Source organism: Mustela nivalis (genome assembly GCF_964662115.1).
Source record: "Mustela nivalis genome assembly, chromosome: 1".
Taxonomy (NCBI): domain Eukaryota; kingdom Metazoa; phylum Chordata; class Mammalia; order Carnivora; family Mustelidae; genus Mustela; species Mustela nivalis.
The window spans coordinates 150,280,474-150,306,201 of record NC_139020.1 but is presented as its reverse complement, the minus strand read 5'-3'; the positions used below and the strand labels follow the sequence as shown (position 1 = coordinate 150,306,201).

General features: G+C 45.1%; 1 protein-coding gene across 1 annotated transcript in view; it reads left to right on the top strand.

Moving 5' to 3' along the window:
- TRIM71 (tripartite motif containing 71) overlaps positions 1-21,745 on the top strand; it is a gene marked incomplete at its 5' end in the record, with an annotated part of 70,990 nt that extends 49,245 nt beyond the window's left edge. The window contains 2 exons of the mRNA XM_082725817.1: positions 11,175-11,309; positions 14,889-21,745. Of these exons, the coding sequence (XP_082581943.1) occupies positions 11,175-11,309; positions 14,889-16,340 (1,587 nt within the window). The 3' untranslated portion in view covers positions 16,341-21,745. The remainder of the gene's footprint in view (positions 1-11,174; positions 11,310-14,888) is intronic.
- Between the last annotated feature and the right edge of the window lie 3,983 nt (positions 21,746-25,728).

The window sequence follows — 25,728 nt, the reverse complement described above, 5'->3', positions numbered from 1 at the left end:
GGTCATGCTTTTGTTTATTTATATAAAGAGATAATGAGACTTGTGTGTGAATCTACAGGTGTTTTTCCTCTTGTTGGTCACTAAGCAATGGAAAGGATGATGATACTGAGATTTTGAGGGGTTCCCCTCGGGGTAAAAAAGTGACCTTGAAATGCCAGGAAAGAACACTGCTTGGGGTGGGTACGAAGTGCTTTGGGCACTTGATTTCTCTTCTTTTCTGTGTCTCCCCGCCCCCCCCCACCTTAAGATTTTATTTATTAATTTGTCAGAGAGGGAAGAGAGAGCCCACAGGTGGAGGAGGTGGGGCAGTAGGCAGAGGGAGAAGCAGACTCCCCACTGAGCAAGGAGCCTGACCTAGGGCTCAGTTACCAGGACTGTGTGATCATGCCAAAGGCAGATGCTTAACCAACTGAGTGATCCAGACATTCCCAGACACTTGATTTCTTCTTGCAGTTGGCCGAAATAAATATTAATGAAGTTAAATAGCCCAATCACATAATTTTTATGTTGCCACATAATAGCTTTTAAATTAAAGAATGCAGAAGATGGTATGAAGACTGATTTCTGTTTTTAATACGAATACTGGAGAAGGAAGGAACAACATAGTCAATTACAACAAAATTTGGGGGGAGCAGTAAGTTACGTTAACATACACATAAAATTGGTGCCATGCCACCCCATCCCCTTTTTAAAATCACTTAATCTATTTAAGCCAAAATACAGAATGATCATAGGGTAAGAAAAGAGTTTTGATTTTTTTTTACAGGGAACTTTTTTTTTTTTTTTTTTAAAGATTTTATTTATTTATGTGACAGAGATACAAGTTGGGGGGAGGGAGCAGGCTCACTGGTGAGCAGAGTCCGATTTGGGACCCTGGGATCATGACCTGAGCCGAAGGCAGAGGCTTTAACCCGTTTGAGCCACCCAGGCACCCCTACAGGGAAGTTTTAAATCACAAGTTTGATTTGGAAGTCATTGGTCTTTTAAACTGTTCATTTATTCTTTTTTTTTTTTCCCTAAAGATTTATTTATTTATTTATTTGACAGAGAGAGAGAGAGAGAGAGATCACAAGTAGGTGGAGAGTCAGGCAGAGAGAGAGAGAGAAGCAGGCTCCCGCTGAGCAAAGAGCCCGATGCGGGGCTCGATCCCAGGACACCGAGATCATGACTTGAGCCGAAGGCAGCGGCTTAATCCACTGAGCCACCTAGGTGCCCCAACTGTTCATTTATTCTTCGTAGTACTACTAAATAAGTCATTTGGGAGCTTTTAAATATTGCTTGTTTGTACTGGCAAATTGACAGATCCAAGAAATAGAGTATATATTCTGTAAATAGGCTTTATGTTTTGTTAATAAGTTAAGAAGACATTAATCTAAGGTGATAAAGGCATAGATTTAATAGATTTAAATTATGATAACAAACACCAGAATAAAAACCTAACTGAGATAAGGTATTCTTATATGAAAAGGAACAGGACCAGTATTAAAAAAAAACAAAAACAAAAAACCCAAACTGAAGGTAGATATAGATTAAATACCTAAAGACACAAAAGCATTCTAAGATTAGAAGTGATACAGGAGGGGCGCCTGGGTGGCTCAGTGGGTTAAAGCCGCTGCCTTCAGCTCGGGTCATGATCCCAGGGTCCTGGGATCGAGCCCCCGCATCAGGCTCTATGCTCAGTGGGGAGCCTGCTTACCCCTCTCTCTGCCTGCCACTCTGCCTACTTGTGATCTCTGTCTGTCAAATAAATAAATAAAATCTTAAAAAAAAAAAAAGTGATACAGGAAACTTGTGAACTTGTGCATTTTTAAAAAATTTTAAAGTAATCTCTGCATCGCAGATACTGGGCTCAAACTCACAAGCCCGAGATCAAGAATCTCCTGCTTTTCTGACTGAGCTAGTCAGGAGCCCCAATAATTTGTGCATATTATTAAGTGGAGAATAACTGGGGCACCTGGATGGCTTTGTTTGTTAATAAACAACTAGAAAATGGGGTAGAGAAATAGTTACTCTGAGAAGACCACAGTAGTTAAGTACAACTTTTAGGAAGGAAGGCATGAAAAGGTGAAGGAATGAAAGCAGTACAGGCATCTTCCAAAGGGACAGTCCAGTTACTTAATGCAGACGCATCACAGGTATATTCACCTGAGCAATAGGCCAGTTAAAATGACACCAGAGCACTGTTTTGGATAAATCACAAAGTATGTACATCACACTTAATCTTTTTGGGTAGGAGAACATGTTTTGAACAATAGCCAGAGCTTTAAATATGGCAGGAACTTGCTTCTCTTACAGGAATCTCCAAGACCATGTCCTTGATCCTAAAGGTGTGGTCGTACCAGTGTAAATGGTCACCAATAGGAGTTGGGGTTTTTTAGCCCCTTAAATTCATAAAATGTTTATGGTCACATTATAAAGCAGTGTTAACTATAATTAGCAGAACCTGAAGTTGCTTCAAGAAAAATTACTTAAAGCAAGTAAACCATGCATAAAAGATTATGGGAGGGAGTAGAAATAGGCCGAAATATAAATAGTGGTGTTTTACTGATTATGGTGAGACTGAGGCAAAATTTTTTCAGCTTTCTTTGGGAAAATGGATAGACCGTGAACTGCATATATTTAAGGCATACTAACATACATTCATCATGTATTTAACACCTGAAAACATCGCCACAGTCAAGGTTAGAAGACACATGTTCATCACTTTCTAACATTTTCTTAAAAAAATTTTTTTTTCATTTTAAGATTTTTATTTATTTATTTGACAGAGATACAGCAAGAGAGGGAACACAAGCATGGCGGGTGGGAGAGGGAGATGCAGAATTCCCACTGAGCAGAGAGCCCAATGAGGGGCTCCATCCCAGGATCCTGGGATCATGACTTGAGCAGAAGGCAGATGCTTAATGGCTTAGCCACCCAGGTGCCCCACATTTTAAATTCTTATCATAATCCTCTGTCCTCTTTTTCCATGTCCCCAAGCCATCATTCATCTGCTTTCTGTCATAGTTTAGAATTTTGTTCCATTTTAATCAGGTAGGAGATGAATTTAGCTGTAACAGGCTTTCACTCTCCTCCCAAATATGTCAGTGCTTAAATATGCACACATATGCTTAAATATGTAATGTTTTAATCTCTCCTATTTAAAAAACTTAGTCTGAAGACACTGCTAGTCCCTGGAGAATCCTTCAGCTTCACCCCACCGTACTGAGGTGTTGAAACTCATCCTTTCGGCTACAAATGGCTGCTGGAACTCAAGATAACACATGTATATCCTGGACCACTAGGCTTTTATAGAGATTTCCCCTTGGCCAAAATGTTGCAGGGGAGTTTTGTTTTTCCTTCTGAGTTTTTGTTTAAATTCTAGTTGGTTAGGGCACCTGGGTGGCTCAGTCAGTTAAGTGTCTGCCTTCACCTCAGGGAATCCCACATCGGGCACCCTGCTCAGCAGGAAGTTTGCTTCTCCCTCTCCCTTTGACCCAACCCCTGTTTGTGCTCTCACTTGCTCTCTCTCAAATGAATAAATAAAAAATAAATCCAGTTAGTTAACATACAAGATACTACTTAATATTAGTTTCCAGTTTAAAATTTAGTGATTACATAACGAGTGTGTCCTCCTAAATCCCCATCACCCTTCGCCCATCTTCTCAGCCACCTCTCCATTATCCCTCAGTTTGTTCTCTATAGCTGGGAGTCTGTTTCTTGGTTTGCCTCTCTTTTGTGTCCCTCCCGCCGCATGTTCATCTGTTTTGTGCCTTAAATTTCATATATGAGTGAAAGATACTTGTCTTTCTCTGACTGGCTTATATCACTTGGCATAATACACTTTAGCTCCGTCCACATCGTTGCAAGTGGCAAGATTACATTCTTTTTGATGGCAAAGTAATATTCCTGTGTTTGTGAGGGGGTTATCATGTCACATTTTCTTTATTCATTCACCAGTTGATGGACATTTGGGCTCTTCCCATAGTTTGTCTATTGTTGATAAGGCTGCTATATACCTCAGGGTATGTGTATCCCTTCAGAGAGTGTTTTTCTATCCTTTAGGTAGATACCTACTAATACAATTGTCAGATCATAGGGTAGCTCTGTTTTTAACTTTTTGAGGAACCTCCATGCCGTTTTCCAGAGCCGCTGCCACAGTTTGCGTTCCCACCAACAGTGTGGGAGGGTTCCCCTTTCTTCACATCTTGCCAACATCTATTGTTTCCTGTATCGTTAATTTTAGTCACTTGCTGGGGAGTTTTTATCCAAGTTCACTATAGCCTTAAATAAGATAGACCCTTCTGTTAGTTTTCATCTGATATTAGTCAAAATTAATAGCCATGATAAGTCCTTTACTGGACATAAGTTGCTTTCATGGTCAAAAAAGGAAACATTAGCACTCTTCATGTTAAAAGTGATAGATAATATACCATTTAGGGACGCCTGGGTGGCTCAGTTGGTTAAGCAGCTGCATTCGGCTCAGGTCATGATCCCAGCGTCCTGGGATCGAGTCCCACATCGGGCTCCTTGCTCCGCAGGGAGCCTGCTTCTCCCTCTGACTCTGCCTGCCATTCTGTCTGCCTGTGCTCCCTCTCGTTCGCTCTCTCTCTGACAATAAATAAAATCTTAAAAAAAAAAAAAAGATAATATACCATTTAGAACAAAAATTAGGACTAAGCTTGATGACTTAGCATATATTTTTTTAAATTTTGTAAATATAAATGTAAGTTCATTTGGACTTTCTGGACTACCTTGGTTCCCCTAACTTCTGTTTTTTGTTCAGTCACTGTAATGGACCATGTAACCTGCAGGGACTCCTTGCTGTGATGGAAAGTTGACCATAAGGAATGCTGAGAATGCCTTCTATTTTATATGAATTTATATGAACTAGCCCAGAATATAGATAAGAAAAGTCTTAAAATTGTTATAACAAATTACTGTTACAAATATGGAAGAACAAAATGTAATTGCTGTGCTCAAGATCCCAGATCTCATTAACCAGAGGCCTTCTGTTTTCATCAATAAGAATTAACGGTCCCTGTTTACCAAGGGCACTGAACACATGCACTTTCTATAAATAATGCCTGAGGTTTGGGTGTCATTCTTTCTTTTTGCAGAGAGAAAACTTCTCTTGAAAGAGATTAAGTAACCCTCCAGAAGTCACACTAACAATGAGTAGAGGACTTGCAGTTTGAACCCACAAATAACGATCAACTCTCATATGGGAGGTAGTTGTGCTCCCACCTACCCCCTTTCTCAGCATTTGTGCACAATGTGTACAAATGTGAGGAGAAATGGTTGAAGAGTTCTAATACACCATGACCTATTCATTATTTTGCCCCTGCTGTCTTTTTTTTTTTTTTTTTTAAGATTTTATTTATTTATTTGACAGAGAGAGGGAAGCAGGCTCCCTGCTGTGCAGAGAGTGCGTAGCAGGACTCGATCCCAGGATCCTGAGATCATGACTTGAGCCGAAGGCAGCGGCTTAACCCACTGAGCCACCCAGGCACCCTCCCCTGCTGTCTTAAATAGGATCCTTGGTTGCCGTAGATTGAAAGGATATGGACAGGTTCAGGTGACTGAGTAGGAGAATATGGGTGAATCAGGCTTCAGGTGTCTAGGAACTTGGACCTTGAAGCAAGCAGTCTGTTACTTAGCTCTCCCTCTCTCCATGGTGACCTCATTCTTTCTGTTGAACATGGTTGGTATGCATGGGCATCTCTTCAGTCTTGTACTGCTCCAGCGAGCCATCCTCAGGGAAAGAGTGAGTTTCTTTTCTTCCCTTTTGGGGTGGAGGGAGAGAGTTTGGAACCCCCATTTGTAAAATTTCAGGGAAGGGCCCTTGACTAGCTTGGCGTCCTTCATTCTTCCTTGGGTACCATGCCTGGATGGCACTGAAGCGTCCTCTGGACCAAATGAATTAAGCATGAACACATCCCAAAAGTAAAGGCCACTGACCAGACCAAATCTGCAGGCAGGTTGACATTCTTACTAACTTTACACCACCTTTAATGAGTATCTGTGACCTTTTACAATAGATCTGAACTCAGTACAACTTGAGACTTGTGTCTTTTCATTTTCTTTTACCAGCTTCTGTTTAGAAAAAACTTTGAGGAGTTCCATTCCCTTTCTTCAGCTAATCAGTGATTTTTATCCATTGTTAAATTACAAGTGTCAGATGTACAGTTGACTCTGAACCACAGTTCCTAAGTTAACCACTGAGAAGATTCACTACTTGTCTATATTTAGCTTGAGTGGCTTATTTCTAGGGAAAAAACACCCGGAAGTAAATTTTCCCAATTAATTCTACTTAGTTCTGTAAAAGAATTTACCCTGATGAGGGTCTAGAGTTGCCTACCACAAAGGAAGCATGAACGATGATTGTGGCATACCTCATTGGTGTTGTAAGGGTGCCCACTCATTTTTGTATTGCTTTTTAAAATATTTTGTGACTTTCACTTTGAGTCTTCCTGGAAGTATAACATTTCAGCCGCTTTTGTAATTACAGCTTTTCATAAGGTACAGTGATCCTGTGGGGCAGGTATCTGTAATCACGATCAAGAATATAGTTGCTCTCCACATAAAGAGATCCTTGATTTTTCATTTAAGACACCGTAGATTGTAATACGCATTTATTTATAGTAATATAAATATTTTATAATATAAAATATTATTTTATATACACCTAACAAAGGGGAAAGCCCACTGACAGTTTTAAGATGAATCATAGTTTCAAAGGTATTAAATGTGATAAAATTACACTTCATAGAGTGAATGATAGTAGTTCCCATATCTGGTTTTGTGGTCTGAGTTCATGCATGATATTTGCATTCTGTCATCTTCTGCCTGTCAGGACACTTTTCTTTTCCTTTTTTTAAAGATTTTTTTTAAAAATTCATTTGACAGCGGGGAGAGAGAGAGAGAGAGATGATCAGACAAGCAGGGGGAATGGCAGAGGCATAGGGAGGGGCAGGCTAACCACTGAATAATGGGTTGCCAGATGTGGGGCTCCATCCCAGGACCCCAAGATCATGAACTGAGCTGAAGTCAGAAGCTTAACTGTCTGAACACCCCCCAAGCGCCCCTATCAGAACACTTTTTTAGTACCAGTCATCAGGCCTTGCCAGGTTCCCCTAGCAGACATCATGAATTGAATTCTGTGCTCTTGCCTATGAAACCCAGGCAGCTTCCCCCTCCTCTATACTAAGTAGCCTGCGCTTCAGCTGGAATGTACTGATTGGTCTGCCTACATTGAGACCCTCAGCTTTCAGCTGTTTGATTGGATCTATTAACTTCTAAAAGGCAACCCCGCATCTACCCAAGGCCCATGCTTATTGAGTATTTTTAATTTTCCCTCCTTAATTGCAAATTGTATATTTCTGTTTTTGAAATTTACTTAGCTCTTTTACCTGTCATTTCCCTACCCCACCTGCCCCTTGTTTCCTTCAAATGCCCTGTTTAGATAATGGGAACTAGTTTAGCAGGTCCTGGTCTGCATATCTTGGAATGCAGTGCTTGACAAGACTGTGTATGATTTGGAAAAGAAAGCTCTATTTTTCATCTCTGTACATAGGGCTTTTATGACTCTTAACCCTAGGAATGATCCTATCCTTGCACACTTGATCCCTCAGATTACAGAAGGGGCTTTGTACAACCCTTCCAGCTGATTGAAAAATGGAAGAAACCGTTCTTGTCCTACAATTCCAGGCCCAAGGGTCTGCTGGGGACCTGGTAGGAAATACAAGAGAGCAAGCCTGGCTAGGAGACATTAGGGGGAGAGGATAGTAGAAAGAGCATTTGCTATGTAAACCCACTTACTACACAGAGGGGGTGGTCCCTGGCAGTCTCCTGTCCATTCTTGCCCTGCGGGAAGGTAGGCCTGTTACTCCATTTCTAATGGTTTTTGTGGAGAATTAGTTCGATAAGTCCTATGGCATTGGTATAAATAGAAAGCACTTGGCCGCTACTGTTTTCCATTGAGGAAGCTGAGAAATACATGGGCAAAGGCTTGATTGCCTCGGTGCTATATTGACTTGGACACCAGCTAGTGCCCATGAATACCAACATGTCCGAAGACAGGGTGTACGGGTTATAGGTTCTTTCCCTCGTGACCGACCCTTTCACACTAGTGCCCTGTGGTGCTGGAGCCACAGCCCTTCAAACCACAAATCCGGACATTGGGAAAGGGGACTTCCTTCTTCCATTTGACTTCTTGTTCTTATCAGCAGCAGTTTTTCACCAGAAGCAGAGAGGTTAGGTCCGGCGACTTCCAGAAGGAGCTGGGCATGGCCCCTGGTCCCTACCTGTAACCCCTGCTCTCCTGTCTTTGTTCTCCAGGCCCAGCAGTGGTCGCTGGCCACCGACTGCAGGCACAGTCCGTCTGCCATCCTGCGCATGCCCTTTGCCCCGGCAGTTCTCTGTTTCCCGCTCAGTCCTATTTTCTACGTTAAATCACCTCTGTTTAAATGTCTAGTGAGGTTTCCCATCTTCTAAATCAGTCCCGACTGCCTGAGACGTTTGAAATCTGCCAAGTCTATTATGAAACCTTGTACACATTCACTGATAGGTCAGTCTCATTTTTCTTCTCTTTCAGTCATTGGGATATTTCTTTCTGATTCAGTTTGTTGTCTGCTGTTTCCTAGGGCTACTATTACAGTATAAACTGGTGACTTAAATAGTAGGAATTTATTCACATAGATAGAGTTCCAGGGTTAGAAGACCAAAGTTCGGGTGTCAGCTAGGCTGTGCTCTCGGAAGGCTATAGGGAAGAATCTTACCCTGCTCTTTCCAAGCTTCTGGTAGTTGCTAGCAATCTGTGGTTTTCCTTGGCTTGTTAACCGGCATCACTCCTAACTTCTGCATCTATCTTCATGTGGTCTTCCTTCTGCCTGCCTGTCTCACTTGGCCTTCAGTGGGTTTAGGACTCGCTCTAGTCTATGTATGACTTCCTCTTAACTAATCAGCCTGAATGTGGGGGAGACCATATTTAACCCAATATAGTTACCTACTCCTTTAATAAATATGGTTATGACTGTAGATGTTAGCAAGTGTAAATAGAGATTGTTCCTACTACAACCCAGTGGCTATGTACCTAGTCCCCATGTAGTTTGATATGTAATGACACTTGGGACAGGATAGTAAAGGTGGAACAGAAACATGGGAAGGCGTCCTTCACTGCTAGTTCAGGAAGAGAAGGCATTCCAGGCCATGGATAGTCCATGAGCATTCCAGGTTGACCCAAGTGCCACCTCTGATCTTTAAGCCTCACAAGGATTGGGGCAGAGAATGCCTTGAGCAGTTAGCCCACGGCAGCCACGGGTGGTTTGGGTGCAGCTGCAATGTGGGTGTGACTTTCGTGCCATTGGCATATCCTCTTGATTGAGAGATTAAGGGGGTGTCCCCAATTGTAAGTAACAATGAGTCACAACTGTTACATGGAAGCATGTTCGTACAAATAAGACTGCTCATGTATTGTTTGATTCCCTTTCTGTGAAATATCCAGAATAGACAGCAGTGTAGAGACCAAGCAGAATACGGTTGCCATGGGGGAGCGGGGGGGAGATGGAGAAAGACTGCCTAATGGGTATGGAAGCTTCCTTTCACTGATGGAAGTGTTTGGAGCTAGACGGTTGTGATGCTTATACAATTGTGGAATGTGCTAAATGTCAATAATGGTGCATTTTATGTTCTACCTATTTTATCAGAATTTAAAAGCAAAGTGGGTTAAGAAATGTAAGTAGGTCTAGGTACATGACCATACCTGTATGATGGGAGTTAGGTGGGATGAAGGAAAAGGATGCTTGTGGTCTTTTTTTTTTTTTTTTTTAAGATTTTTTTTATTTTTATTTATTTGACAGAGAGAGAGATCACAAACAGGCAGAGAGGCAGGCAGAGAGAGAGGAGGAAGCAGGCTCCCTGCTGAGCAGAGAGCCTGATGCGGGGCTCGATCCCAGGACCCTGGGATCATGACCTGAGCCGAAGGCAGCGGCTTAACCCACTGAGCCACCCAGGCTCCCGATGCTTGTGGTCTTAACTGCGATGTTTCTCAGCTGAGCGCTGTTGGTAACCTCGATCGTTTTTACTCTCTGAGCTCCGTCCATGTGTTATCCTGTCTTCTCCTCCTGTTGGCCGAGGTTGCAGAAAGCAAGGCACTTGTCTGGGGCCTTCCAAGTAGTAGGATGTGGGACTAGGGTTTGGAACTGGGTAACCTGACTTCTAGGATGACCGTCCAGCCTGCTTTGCCCAAGATGGCCTCAGTTGTAGATGTGCTCCACAAGCTGAAAACTCTTGGTCCAGGGCATACTCAGGGTTGGTCACCTGTGAGCAGTTCCTGAACTAACTCAGACCATGCTCCGGACCTTCAGTGCTTCTCTAGGCCCCTCCTGATGTGGAACACACACCCTAAGACCTGTTGCATCATCAGCAGTTTGGAATCCCTGATTTAATACCTCAGTGTATCAAAGAAATCCTTGTGGCTTTTCAAAACATCATGTAATATTAATGAAAACATTGGGCCTTCTGTCTTGATTAATTTTTTATGAGCAGTAATACCTTTGATTAGACTGGCTGATTTACCTAGGGCTGGTGGGACAGAGTGGGATGTGTGGTGGTGCAGGGATGGTCTGGCAGGCTGACTGACTGATCAGAGGGCCTGGCATGCATGGTTGCCCTGGCAGATCGGACAGTATCCCCAGTGTCACTTGGGGTTGGAATGAGCTGTGATACTAATGACTTGACAGGAGCATGGTGGCTAACTCCTGGCCTGTGGCTATGACGCACCTTGACCTGAGTGCTGTTCCCACCTGTGGGTTTTCCCCCATGGCGAGGAAGGCCAGAACATCTGTGGGAAGTGGTTCGGGTGGTAATACATTTCACATCCAATCTTTGTTCCCACTTTTCAGCTTGTACCCAACTACACTGGGTTCACTGTGTCAGAGTAGCTCCTAATAGGGCCGAAGTTCACATGTCGGTGCCATTTCCCTCACAAAGAAGCCCAGCGCTTGCCAGCAGCTCCTTCAGTTTCTGTCAGACAGATGCGGAGCTCTCCTTGCAGGCAGCTTTCTGTCCGGGGACGTGGATCAAGTGGTCCTGGGCCTTAGGGAATTAGCTCCTCGGGTTTGAGACAAGTAGACTCAGTGCTTTGCGTGAGGCGTGGAGGTCCTTCTGATGCCATGAACTTCTTGCTTTTCCAGTTGAGCATCGAGCAGGCCCAGACGGTGGCAGAGCAGGTGGAGATGAAGGCAAAGGTGGTCCAGTCGGAGGTCAAAGCTGTGACGGCAAGGCACAAGAAGGCCCTGGAGGAGCGGGAGTGCGAGCTGCTGTGGAAGGTAATGGGTGCTGCTGGCTGGCCAACAGTTTTTCTGTGCACTGCGTCAAAACCACAAGGATTTTCTGGTCAGATCCCAGATCCCAGCTCGAGGTTTAGAACAGTTGGAGGTTTTTCATGAAGTTTGTTGGCAGGAAGATGCAGGAGTCCCTGTAACATTGTGGGTGCCGTCCAAGTGCTTAAGCCATGAGAAGGTTTTCTAGGAGTAGTCAGGTGTCCCAAGAACCAGAAGGAGCCTCCTGTTTTATGCACACTCGAGGCAGAAGGGGGCGCAGATGAGGCTGTTGTGAAAGCAGGCTGCTGGGACATGTCCTTATTTTTGGTTTCCTGCCTGGTTGCACTTCCTGACCCCTTGTGAGAAACCAGTTTCCCACTAGGGAGGGCAGCAAGCGAATGCCTTCTTCTGTTGCAGCAGGAAAGTGCGGAGCAGGCTGATGTGCTGTTGCGATAAGTATCAGCTGGAAAGATGACTCTCTCCACCCAAGTCCTCAGGCCAGCATTTTCTTCTCTGGTCTTTACCTCCTGCCCCAGGAAGAGGGGAGACTATGCCTATGAGTGGACATGTACCTCCAGCCACTTCAATTCTGTAATGCCATTCTCTTAATGCATGAATAAGACCATACACATAGCTCATTAAAAAGGATGCACTTAGGTGTGTGCATGCTTGTTTTAATCATCTGAACTTTGTGAAGGTAGAGATGGGATCTCAGTGTCTGAAAGCGATCCTCACCAATCACCATGCCCTAAAATGTTCTGGAAGCCCGTGTTGGGTTTTGCATTGCATTTTCCAATTAGTTAGCACATAACTAATTGCCCTCTGTCTCTGCTGACCTCTCAAAGAAGATGGCTTGGTCGCCTTTTAACGAGAAGAGAAGAATCCTTGGATAGAAAAACTTTTTAAGGGTGCCTGGGTGGCTCAGTGGGTTAAGCCTCTGCCTTCAGCTCAGGTCATGATCTCAGGGTCCTGGGATCGAGTCCCACATCAGGCTCTCTGCTCAGGAGGAAGCCTGCTTCCTCCTCTCTCTCTCTGCCTGCCTCTCTGCCTACTTGTGATCTCTTTCTGTCAGATTTTTTTAAAAAAAGTTTTTTTTAAAGTTTTTAAGATTTAATTCAGCACATACTTCATGCAGGCACCTTTGTGGGCCTGATGTGGTTTCCAGACACTAACATGCCCCCACAGTCTGCCAGGCTAATGCCACCCACGAATGTTAATTATCACTGAGAGGGGCTCACTTTGTGCAACCTGAGAGCTCCCTGGTGAACTCTGCCACAGACTTGCTCTTCTGGATTTGCTGATGAAAAGGCCTTTGTGCAAAAGAGTTACCTTAGGTACCCTCCCTCTTGTGAGGCTGACTCCTGTCCTCTCCTTAAAGGCAGTTCTCTTGCAAGAGGCAGGGAAAGCAAGTTTTGAGTCTTGGAGATGCAAATTGGGAAGAAGAGTCGATCTCTTTGTGTAATACACTTTGTTTCTATTTCATTTCTAAAGCTCAGATAACCTCCAAAATATGCATGCTCATTCTGGACATATCTCAGTCATTGTCTATACGTTTTATTACTATACCTACTGACTTTTCTGCCCCTCCCAGCAAAGCCTTCCTGCCTGTCTCTGCCCTCCTACATCCTCATTACACATCTTTTTTTCTTGCATTCCCACTACTGAAGATACTTGAGTACCGGGGGACCCAGCTGTGGGTATCTAGATGCACTTCCTCATGCTTGTGGCTTAGAGATTTCCAGTGGACTTGGCTACCTTGTGGGATTAGTTGCAGCTGCCTAGTTGAGGAATCCAGACCAAAGCCCAGAGGTTTGGCCCAATGAAAAACCAGAGGACAAAGCTTCTCTTTGATCTTTCCCCACGTGGGGCCCTCTGCACATACGTGTCCTGTTTCCAGAGTGGACAGACGGAAAAGCATGAATGTGTTTAAAAATCACATCATTTCATACACACACACACAAACACACACACACACACACCTGCCACCAAAATCTGACTGAAATCCGGGCCTCCCCAGCAGTAGAGTTGTATTGTGAAATAGCCTTTCTGTGGCATTCTGAGTAGTGGGGCTCTCAGCAGTCCTGGTTCGGTCTACGTAATGGCACGAATCAGCTGGGACACTCATTTATCCTCTTCACAGGGGAAATCACTTTGAATTAGAAGGCTTTTTTCTCCATTTAATGCAAAAGAATGGAGAAGTGGCTCTGTTTCATTGGTCACAAAATCCCACCTTCCCAGATCGTGGGTTTGAGAACCTCAGAAGCAGGATTATTTTAGCAGGTCAGAATTCAGGTTTATAGATTACAGCAATTTAGTTTAGAGGGCTCCTCTGGAAATACCGCAGGCCAGTGGTTTCAAAGACTTACTGTCTCCAAATTCGGGGTGTGTGTGGCCTTTTAGGCTCCCTGTGAAGATAGAAGACCACAGTGGGGGGTGTGGCAGGGCAGGGAGGTACGGGCTGTGATCTTAAATTGGGCTCCCATCGGATCCCTTCACTTGCTTCGCACATGGTCCGTCTTTTCCATGCCTCCTTCCCTCTCTTTTTCCTCTTTCCCTCTCTCGGGGAGTAGAGAGTGGGGTGAGGCAGGGCGGTAGAGCAGAGGAGACGTCATTGAAGAGATTGGAGGCCCTGTGGCTACACTGAAAATTCCACCCTTGGGGAGTGCTGCCTGGCCTTGTGCTCTTAGTACCCTGGGAAGTCTGCTGGTGAGGGCAAGGACCACATACTGTACTGGTCATTACGCACCTCCAGTGTCTAGCACAAAGCAGGTGCTCCGTAAACATTGGTTATATGACTGTTCTTAGCTTTTACATTTTATTTCTAAGTGACAGGAATAATAAAAGAACTCCCTGAATCCTTTCCCCCAGATACACCAATTTACATTTTGCCCTATTGTCAACCTACTTTGATTCAAGTGGAGTAAATTGGCGTGGGGGAGACAGGATGCTTCTTTACCCACTAACACTTTTGTGTTTATTTCCTCTGAGCAAAGGCAAGCAGTTCCATCATCCCTGTTACTCAAAAGCAGGAAGTTCAGTTGACAGCATGCTGGGGTCTAGTCCCTTGGTTCCTCGTTGGTGTGCACTAGCATAGTCTTGAATGGCAGCTGCCCCCAGTTGAGGATCCTGTGCTGAAAGTTGCCGTCCTGTTTGTAGTCCTCTTTCGTAATTGGCATCGTTCCTCGGCCTCCCTTTGACCTTGGATCTCTGCCATTTTTTTTTTTTTAAGATTTTATTTATTTATTCGACAGAGATCACAAGGAGGCAGAGAGACAGGCAGAGAGAGAGAGAGGAGGAAGCAGGCTCCCCGCTGAGCAGAGAGCCCGATGCGGGGCTCGATCCCAGGACCCTGGGATCATGACCTGAGCCGAAGGCAGAGGCTTTAACCCACTGAGCCACCCAGGTGCCCGATCTCTGCCAGTTTTGAAGAGCACGGACCAGTGGTTTCTTGGGCCCTGCCCTCACCTCCTCCGGGTGGTTCTGAGGGCGAGTCTCTCATCTCCCTCATCACCCTTGTCGCCTGGTATGTTGTTGCTCTTACTTGCCTCAAAGCCTCCCTCCTGTCTCCTTGCTCTCCCCCTCCAGGTGGAGAAGATCCGCCAGGTGAAAGCCAAGTCCCTGTACCTGCAGGTGGAGAAGCTACGGCAGAGCCTCAACAAGCTGGAGAGCACCATCAGTGCCGTCCAGCAGGTGCTGGAGGAGGGCCGGGCGCTGGATGTCCTGCTGGCCCGGGACCGCATGCTGGCCCAGGTGCAGGAGCTGAAGACCGTGCGCAGCTTCCTGCAGCCCCAGGAAGACGACCGTGTCATGTTCACACCCCCTGACCAGGCCCTGTACCTTGCCATCAAGTCATTCGGCTTCGTCAGCAGTGGGGCCTTCGCGCCACTCACCAAAGCCACGGGGGATGGCCTCAAGCGGGCCCTCCAGGGTAAGGTGGCCTCCTTCACAGTTATTGGCTACGACCATGATGGGGAGCCTCGCCTCTCTGGAGGCGACCTGATGTCAGCTGTGGTCTTGGGCCCTGATGGCAACCTATTTGGTGCCGAGGTGAGCGACCAGCAGAACGGGACCTATGTGGTGAGTTACCGGCCGCAGCTGGAGGGCGAGCACCTGGTGTCGGTCACCATGTGCAACCAGCACATCGAGAACAGCCCCTTCAAGGTGGTGGTCAAGTCGGGCCGCAGCTACGTGGGCATTGGGCTCCCGGGCCTGAGCTTTGGCAGCGAGGGCGACAGTGACGGCAAGCTCTGCCGCCCCTGGGGCGTGAGTGTGGACAAGGAGGGCTACATCGTCGTGGCCGACCGCAGCAACAACCGCATCCAGGTGTTCAAGCCATGTGGCACCTTCCACCACAAATTTGGCACCCTGGGCTCCCGACCTGGGCAGTTCGACCGGCCAGCTGGCGTGGCCTGCGATGCCTCCCGCAGGATTGTGGTGGCCGACAAGGACAATCATCGCATCCAGGTTTTCACGTTTGAGGGCCAGTTCCTGCTCAAGTTCGGCGAGAAGGGAACCAAAAATGGGCAGTTCAACTACCCTTGGGATGTGGCGGTGAATTCTGAGGGTAAGATCCTGGTCTCTGACACCCGCAACCACCGGATCCAGCTGTTCGGGCCAGACGGCGTCTTCCTGAATAAGTACGGCTTCGAGGGGGCTCTCTGGAAGCACTTTGACTCCCCCCGTGGCGTGGCCTTCAACCATGAGGGCCACTTGGTGGTCACCGACTTCAACAACCACCGGCTCCTGGTCATCCACCCTGATTGCCAGTCCGCGCGCTTCCTGGGCTCCGAGGGCACGGGTAACGGGCAGTTCCTGCGCCCACAGGGTGTGGCCGTGGACCAGGAGGGGCGCATCATCGTGGCCGACTCCAGGAACCACCGCGTGCAGATGTTCGAGTCCAATGGCAGCTTCCTGTGCAAGTTTGGCGCCCAGGGCAGTGGCTTTGGGCAGATGGACCGCCCGTCTGGCATCGCTGTCACCCCCGACGGGATGATTGTGGTGGTGGACTTTGGCAACAATCGGATCCTCATCTTCTGATCACGTTCTCAAGGCTTCTGTGTTTGGGCTGTGCGTGCATCTCTCTCTCTCTCTCTCTCTTTCTCTCTGTCTGTCTCTCTCTCTCCTTTTGAATTTCAAAGAAGAAACAGTCTCAGGGAAATTTCTTTTTTTCTTTTGTTTAAAGAGAACAAGAAGAGTACAACATTGCTTAAGTCCTACCTCATCTTTATTTTTTTACAGATGAATGTACTTATCTTTTCTGCAGGGATTGAGCCTGTGACGTGATAATTTCTATCTACCTCATAAATCTTTACATTTCCTTCTCCAGCAGGCCCTCTGCCCTCCTCCCCACCCTCACTCAGCGGAGTTCACGTTCCCCTCTGACCTGTTGTGGGGCGTGATATGCACAAGCCTGGTGTTTCTGTGGCTGGGGGGGCACTGGGTGTGTGGTGGGGTGTACTCTGTAGATTGAGCCAAGGAAACATGAAAGAACTACTAAGTAAAAAAAAGAAAAAAAAAGAAAAACTATAAAATGTGGAAAAATAAGGTTTAAAATGCTGAGTTGTAGAGTATTTGTGTTCTGGAGAATACTGTGTTATGGGATTAGGTTGTGTTGTGATCTTGATCTTTTTAAGAATCTTTTTTTGAAAATTTTTTTTTTAATGCTGCAACAGAGAACTTTTCTGTGTTCTCCTTTAATACCTCAGTGTATTTATCACCCTGTTCAGCATCTTTTCTTATTCTTAGAAGACGTGGATGTGGATGTGGCTGTGGCTTGCAGGCCAAGAAAAGCAGACTGTTCTATTCCTGTTTTAGGGTATGTAATCTTTGCTTCTTTTTAAGGGATGGTGTGCGTGTGTGCGTGACTGAGCTGTCTACACCAACATAGTAAAGCTGAGGAGCATACACCACCACCCAAAGAAACTTTTTTCTTTCACACTTGGGTTTCTAAAAAATAGATGTAGCTTAGGATTTTCGATTAAAAGTATTCTCAGAAGTTAAGTATTCTTAGCTTGTTATTGTTTATAAAGTTCAGTGGAAGGAAGAAGAAAATCAGCCTCATTTTCAGAAAGAGGGTGTCTGACCTGCCCGGCCTGTGGACTTGAGTGTGGGCGGATGTGCATGTGCCGAGGTGGTCCGTAGAGAGCATAAGAAAGCAGCAGGCTACCCACAACGTCTGCGGGAGTGTGGAGGTCAGTCCCTTACCCTGGCTTGAATGTTGTTCTGTCGATAATGTTAGGTGTTTCTTTTTCTAAGAAGAGTAGGCCAAGGAATGAACTTTTCCTTTAAAAGCACAATTTTTTCCTGCTTTGGAAGTTCAGGGAAATAGAATGTTTGAAAGTCAAATGAATAGGAACCACCCATCCCTACACCCTCCGCTTGGGTCCGTCTTCCAGAGTGGTCTGCTCCCGGGCCATGCAGTAGGACTTCATGGTTAACGTGAATTTACTCCCCAGAGGCCTTTGAATGTAAAAGATTTATAAACCAAATTGTCCCAACCCAAAATGTAGGATGTAATATCTTTGTTACACCTCTGTCTCGGTACCAAAGAATGAAAATCGAAGCCAGGCTCCCGCTGCAGAACTGTGGGATGGCGTCCGTCACTTTACAGGGTTGGTTTGCAGTAAGCTGGACTTGGGTACAAAGACTTGTGCTTCTGGGCATTATCTGTCTTTCAAGTGGAAAGTAGGCAGAGCTGCTTTCAAGAACCTATGTGGGTCCCTGCATTCCCCCAGGTACTGAATGAGAACCACATTCTGGAGGAGCGTGCCTCAGGAGCCAGAGGTGCTCTCAGATGACGGGGGCTTCCAGGGAAACCTCTTGTTCAAACAGAAGGACTAACCTCAGTTTCTGTTTTGTATTTTGGAGAAATTCCCCTTGCAGTAGAGATGTAGTTTTAAAGGAACTGAAAGAAGAAACTTGTGGAGCAATTTGTTTTGTTATCCCAAAAGAAAAGGAGTTGATGGGGGAGGTGAGCAAGTCAATCAAATCATTTTTTTTTTGTCCCCCCTCCCCCCTTTTGGGGGGAGCATTTACCACTTCAGGGTACCCTGTGTCCTCCTTGATTTAGTTCTGGGGTTTCTGAATGACCAAAATGGGAACAAACTTATTTCATAAAGGAGAACTGCATGCAATATAGGATCCCAAAACTGGAAAGTTCGTGTCAGACCACTCCCTCCCAGCTGCTGTGTTTCAGGGCAAGGAGGCTTCAGGAAATCTTACTTTCTAAGACCACCCTTAAATGCTGAAGCATTTAATTTTGAATTCTTCCCCAACCTATTCAGTGGCCTTTTATTTGCCCCTGGGTTCTATGTTCTTTGGTGAAGAGTTTGTGTAATTAAGCATTTATACTGTTTTTTATTTTGGAAATAACTTGGTGCTGATCTTCCTCCCCTCCACCCCTCAGTCCCCACCCACCCCCAACCACCCAACAAACCACCCTTAAACACCAAAGACAACTGGTTTTAAATGCTTACAAAATTTTATTGAAGAAATTGATCTTGAAAATTCTTAGAAGCATTCTCAGAAACCCGGGATGAGTTACTTCGGGTAGTTACTACCTTTGATTCTTCCATTTTCACTCTGATCTGTCCTTCCGGTGTCCCCGGATGTGGGGGAATCATGGGACCTGAGTGAGAAATTATTTTGGTGAATAGCCGTAACATAAAACTCTGTAGTTAGCATTTCTCTGTGGATTTGGTTGTAAAGCCAGGGTTTCCACACTTGTCTGAAATGATCGGGTCTTAATTAATAGACTGACCAGTTCACAGGCTCAAAGCTAGTAGGTCCTCCCCTGAAATGAGTTAAGTGTACGATGCTGCCTCTTTCCCCTTAGTGGTGGTACATCTCCTCACCTTTTCTGCACTCAGAACTGTGCATCACGGCCATTTGAGAAACGTGGTCCCACATGGGAAGCTTTTGTTTTTAAAACACTGGCCATCTGTGGCTGCCCATGATTGACTCCTGACCCACAGGGACTGGTGCGAAGCACTTTGGAGTGTGTTTATTGTACGATGTGGAATGCTCCAAATCAAGGAAAGAGGAGGAAAGCCAACATTTGGAACGCTAGTGTGAGTGAGGCTGATGAAAATTGGGGTTTTTAACTGGCTATCTCCTGCCTTTTGGGTGATGCTAGGGTGGGTAGGAATTGGGTGGATGAGGAGGAGAGACTTGAACATGGTGAAAAGAAAAGGTTGCAGGGCCTACGAGAGAGGAGTATAAACTGTTTCTGTTACGTCGATGTGGTATTCAGCCGGTCATCCCCACGTGTGTCCCGCCTGGGCGGGTGGCGGGAATGGTGCGGGATATGAGGTCCGTGTGTGTGGAGATGCCAGTTGGATTTGGATATGTAAGTCTGGGTGTTGAGATGGCTAAAGGACATCTAAGTAACCCACAAATAAAAACCACTTTTGGTTGACAGTTAACATTTCAAAAGTGTTAATCTTAAAAAAAAAAATTCTCTGTAAATTTGTTCACAAGAAGCAATATTGTCTCAGAAACCTCTGCTCTCTGGTGGCTGGCAGGTGGCACGCGAGTTGGCTGGAGCCCAGTGGCCCGGGCAGGATGCACGTGCACTAATCTTTGATGGATGGATGCCCTTTTAAGTCTAACTTATTTGGGGAAACACCTACAGGGGTACCATAAGCAGAATCTAAAATTGTGTGTTGGGCCAATAAAAGTTGCCAGATTGGAGGCACTTTGTGATGGAGCTATAAGAGAATGGCTTGAGATTGGCTCAGTCTGTTTTATTCTAGTTAAGCCAAAGCTTAATTTGAGGAGGGAAGTCTTTTTAGGCTTGAAGCAGCAGAATACTGTTTCTGTATGTGTCTTCCTCTTTGGAAGATTCTACAGTTGCTGTGTTCTGGTAGGTAGTGAGAGATATGCCAAAGTTCTAGGCTTGTTTTTTCTGTTTAAAAACAAAAATCCAGTGGTGCCAAAAAAGTATGTAGGTATTTATTTAAAACCTCACTGATGGATTTTCCAACAGTCTGGGGCTGTATAAAAGTCAGACTCTCGTACTTTGCTCGCGCGTGAGGATATCATAGAGCAAGGACCTTGGGGGGCCTCGCTCTCCCTGGCTTCCTGCGGGCCGGGGGCACAGGACACACACAGTAGCTCCACACCACACTGTTTGCTTTTGTTTCATTTCTACCTCACTTTTGGCAAAAGTCATCTACCTCATGTTCGTATCTGATGGGTCTCTGAAAAGCATAGTGTTAATCCACAGGGGCGTGGGCAGGAGGGGAAACCACCTTCAGCTCTAGAAGAAAACATCCTGATAAATCCAGAACTGATTTCTCCCACGAGAAACATTTGATTGACCTTGAAAAAGAAACCTCAAAACCAAATATTCCTGTACTCAGGCAAATGTCATCCTAAATCCCAAGTATTACTTACCAATCTGCCCCCCCCCATAGGAATTATGCACACCATGACCTTGTTGTTCAGTATTATTGAAACTACTGGTTCATCTGACCTTTTTGAGGACTTAACCTACAAATAGAGACCTTTAGGTCTCTTTCTCTCTTCAAGAGAAAAATATTTTATATTATGAATGTCTACAGATCTACCCTTTTAGGAGCAATTCTAAGGGTCTAGTTGTTGGAAACATCAAATATTTGAACGGAATCCGACTCCTTTAGACTTCGTGATTGTATCTGTACCTTTTCTGGACCCAGCAGGATGTTCATCACCAGGCCATTGCGACCATCATTGCTTTACTGAGCGGTGTGACTGGTGGTGCGTGTTGCTCTTTCATTTTGTGTTTAGTTTTCTACCAAAGGTAACATGTTGACGGGTGTTCTTTCCCTTTTTTTTTTTGTTTTTTGGTTTTTTGGTTTTTTGTTTTTAATTAAATACTTGATGAAGTTGAAGCACATTACCATGATATACTGTATTGCCTCTACACCTCTCTTACTCCCCTAGTTTTTGTTTTGTTTTGTTTTGCTTGGAAGAGAGGGTCCTAAGACCACTGTAATGATTGCGGATTGGGTTTAAAATGTCATGGTGAAGCAGTACCTCAGTGATGCCTATTTTTAAAACTGATCTTACGGGTTCACAAGCCAGCCTGGTGGGATGTTTTCCATCCATCATTTAACCAGTAATGGTTCTAAAAGTTTTGTGTATCCACATGGTCTTAGACCTCCTTTTAATGATTGTATTAACTTACAAGCTCAGGTAGTATTTTTCTTAAGGCTCTATCTCAGAGCACACTGACTGAATGTTAATGTGTGTAGCAAAGTGTTTACTTTCTTTGAATAACCAGCTCTGGAATAGTTCTTCGCTTCTAGCAGTCTGTGTAGTTTTTCTTCAGAGGAAGATTTTTCACGTTTCTGGGGTGTTCTTGTTTTTAGGGTGGTATGGTTTCTTTCCTCCCCTGCCCCCATTCTTTTCCCCTAAAATCAATGCAGGTGAGAGGGTGGGTGGTGGGTAAGGGATGTTGTTTTTAATTAGCATGTTAGTTATGGGTGGGTGGGAGGGTAGGTTTTTTTTTTTTTAAATGAATCTTGCTTGATACTGCCCATTAGCTGTCATGCCCAGTCAGCAAAATAATTTTTAAGTGTAGAACACATGACTTGTTTATTTTTTGTTTTTGTTTTTTGTTTTATGGGAAAGGTGAATGCAGAATTGGAGAGATTAAATTAACATGGGCATGTTGCCTGATGTTAGGATGACTAAGTTAAGCCTTTAAAAAACTTTTTTAATTTGTCCAAGGCAGACCTCATGTAAGGAATATGCACCACCAGACTAACTCTCCAGGCCACAGAAGCTCCTGCAAGCCCATCTGGGGTGCTGACTGCCTTTTGACACTTTTTAAAATGGGCATTGCGGTGGTGGTGCAGATCCCATCAATTAAGTGAAGAATGGGGGAGCAAAGATTTCCTCCCAAACCTTTAAAGTGGGTTTTTGTTTGGGGTGTGTTTTTCCACCCTCTGAATTTTTACTTTTAAATCTTAGATGTTATCCTGCGGGCTGCAGGCATGACAGGCAATGAGCAGGTGAAGAACCAATGGGAAAGTGTTTGAAAACTCGTGTGTTAGCTAACAAGGCTTCTGAATGTATCGCTGTGGTCCACAGAGAAGGCTGGAGAAGGTAGCAAGGAGATGCTGTATCAGCTACTACAGCCTTAAAACAAAGTTGGTGTCTCTTTGGACTTTAAAATTGTTCCTATGCAGCTTATTTTATTTTTGTTTAATCAAATAAACAAGAGGGTTTTTTCATGGAAATCTGCGTCTGTGTGATCCTTTAATCCAGAATTGAACAAGGGTGCGTGTATTGTCCTCCACAGAAAGAAGATCTGTGAGGAGGGTGACCTGGAGGTTACGCTGTGGTATGGGCCACATTGGGTCCATGCAGGGTTTTCCAAACAGGTGAACGCTAGTGTTCTTTAAAATAGAGGAAATGCTAAGTAGCTTGAATGTTTACACATCTGGATTTGTGGAGTCTGGGGTTGTTGCGGATCCCGCAGTCTGGGGAGCTGAGGAGCAGATGTTCCTGTAGAGGGTCAAGTGTTACTGTCCCACTCACTGAAGTCCCCTTCTCCGTGGATGCCCCTCCCCTGCAGGAGCAGCTGCTGCCTGGGACCAACTTTTGGGGTCTAAACTTGGCCCTGGGGAAAAAGTGAACAGCTTACTCCAATGACCGCTCTTTGGCAGGGTACTGTAGATGCCAGGTAGATCAAGACTTTTTGAGCACAGCTCACTGGGAGACCTCATCTTTCACTGGAACTAAATGTTCCCCAACTTTGCTCCCCTGTTGTCTGTGCCTCTTCTTAAGTAGCCTCGGTTTGACCTGTGGTTGGAGGTGAGCAGTGCACTGGGTTCCATGGTTCCATAGCTTTCCTCCTGTTCCGTGTTCCTTTCCTGCTGTGATGAGTGTTTATGGGGATTCTAAGGGGTGTAGGTCTTACCCGCCAGTACAGGAACCACCTTGTATAAGTGCCAAACATCAGCACCTGATATAGGGAACCTCTGCGCTCTCTCCTTCACTTGGTCCCATGTTGGCAGTGAGCATTTCAACTTTTTGTTTTTGTTTTTTTGCCCCATTGGTACCTTCAGCTTTGAAATCGAGAACACACTGTGAGTAGCAGTTTACTGAAGACTCAAGCTGGGAATGTAATTTACTTCATGGACCCCGAGCCTCAGTCCCTGTTCTCTTTCCATTTCCAGGTCCCTCGTTTCTTTCCCTCTTAATCTCTAACTAAACACAATGGGGACATTTTCCAATGTAAAAAGTTGAATGGCCGTACTTTTTTTTTAAGGGAAAGGAATCTTCTTAATCCTCTGACTCAGGTAAAGCTGTTAGCAAAATAAGGCAGGAAGCACCCATTTCTGAGGGAAATGTGGAGAAGGAAAGCTCTAGAATAATCAGTACCTCACCTTTAGTCCCCACCCCCAGTGCCCTCAGTCTCTTCCACTGAATGAAGTGGGCCTGGAAAGACCCAAACTTCTTGAGGGTAACTACTCCTTTGCAGCTGGCTACTCGGCAGCCCTTCTGAAAAGTGAACAGCCAGCTACCACCTGACATAAGAGGTCATTGGAACCCACATACATTGATGATGAGAATGTAAATGGTGCAAACACTTTGGGACCCATCTGGCAGTTTCTTAAAGTGGTGAGCAGTACCCAGCAGTGCCACTCCTAGGTGTGTATCTGAGAGAATCGAAGATCTGTCCACACAAAACTAGTATGCGAAGGTTCATAGTAACTATTCATAAGAGTCAAGAAGTAAAAAATGAGAACTGATGACTGCATAAAGAAAATGTATGTCCTTACCATGGAATATAACTCGGCCATAAAAAGGAATGCAGTATTGACAACATGTTAGGTGGACGAACCAGGAAGATTTGAGGGAAGCTGACCAGGCATGATTTCACATACAGGAAATAGCCAAAGTAGGCAAATAAATAGATAAAGCAGATTACTAGCCGCTGGGAATGGCAGGGACTGCTAGGGGTTTGTTTTTTTAAGACTGATTTTTGTTTTGTTTTTCAACACTGGGTGGCTCAGTCTGTTAAGCATTTGCCTTGGCTCAGGGTCCTGCTCAGTGGGGAGGCTGCTTCTCCTCCTGCCTGCTGCTTCCCCTGCTTGTGCATGCTCTCTGACAAATCTTTAAGAAAAAAGATTTTTATTTAAGTAATCTCTACAGCCGGTTGTTGGGCTCCCCGCCAAGGGGAGGAGGCGCCCGGGCCAGCCGGAGGCCTCTCCTTGGGGCTGAGTGGGATGGCGAGTGTCGCGAACCCGGAACACACCCACAGAAGACACCGGGCTCGGGGGATCTGTCGAAGCAGGATCTCACTTTATTGTGTGGGGGCACACCTTATATAAAGCAGCAGAAGGGAAGTGAGGACAGAGGGGGAAGAGCCAATAAGATTATGCCAAGTAGCAGTTGCTGGGTAAGGCGTGTCGGGCGGGAGGAGGAAGTGCCATAGGTTTCAGGAACCAAAACTGTGAAATTGGCGCCTTGTTGGCCGGAAGAGACGGCAAGCTGGCGCCATCTTTATTCTGGGCCGCACCCTGTGGAGGCACCTCTAGTTATGTGCCTTACAGCCGGTGTGGGGCTTGAATTTAGAACCCTGAGGTCGAGTCACATGCTCCATCGACTGAGCCAGCCAGTGGGTAATGGGTAATGGTGAAACTTTTTATTTTTATTTTTTGTAAAGATCTATTTATTAGAGCATGTGTGGGCACACAAGCAGGGAGCTGCAGGCAGAGGCAGAGAGAAGCAGGCTGAACACGTACAAATTCAACAGGAGACAGAAGAATAACTCCATTAACAAAAAAGCAGCCACTTTCTGGAAGTTTCAGGTCTCTCTGATTTGTTTAGTGTGTATTTTCCTGGAGTTGTTGTTACCCTTTTAGCATTTTGTTCTCTCACTCATGTATTCTTCTCCGGACAAAAATGATAAAAAAAAAAAACTCCCCTCAAAAAACAAAAACAAAAAACAAGAGGCAGCTCTGACTGCCAGGGATCCAGTCAACATGGATGTTAGTAAGATGTCAGAACTAGAGTTCAGCATGACAATTATAATAGCTGGGCTGGAAAAAAAGCATAGATGATACTAGAGAATCACTTTCTGGAGAAATAATTTCTGACCAAATTGAAATTTTCAAAGGCTATTAATGAGATGCAATAAAAAATGGAGGCTCTAACTGCAGGATAAATGAAGCAGAAGAGAGTATTAGTGATATAGAAGACCAAATGATGGAGAATAAAGAAGCTAAGAAAAAGATTAAAAAACTACTGGATCACGAGGGGGAGAATTTGAGAGATAAGAGATACCATAAGATGAAACTATTAGAATAATTGGGATCCCAGAAAAAGAAAGCGGGGTAGGGGAGTGGCAGAAGACCTATTGGAACAAATTACAGCAGTGTAGTTGCCTAATTTGTGGAAGAAAATAAGCATCAAAATCCAGGGGACACAC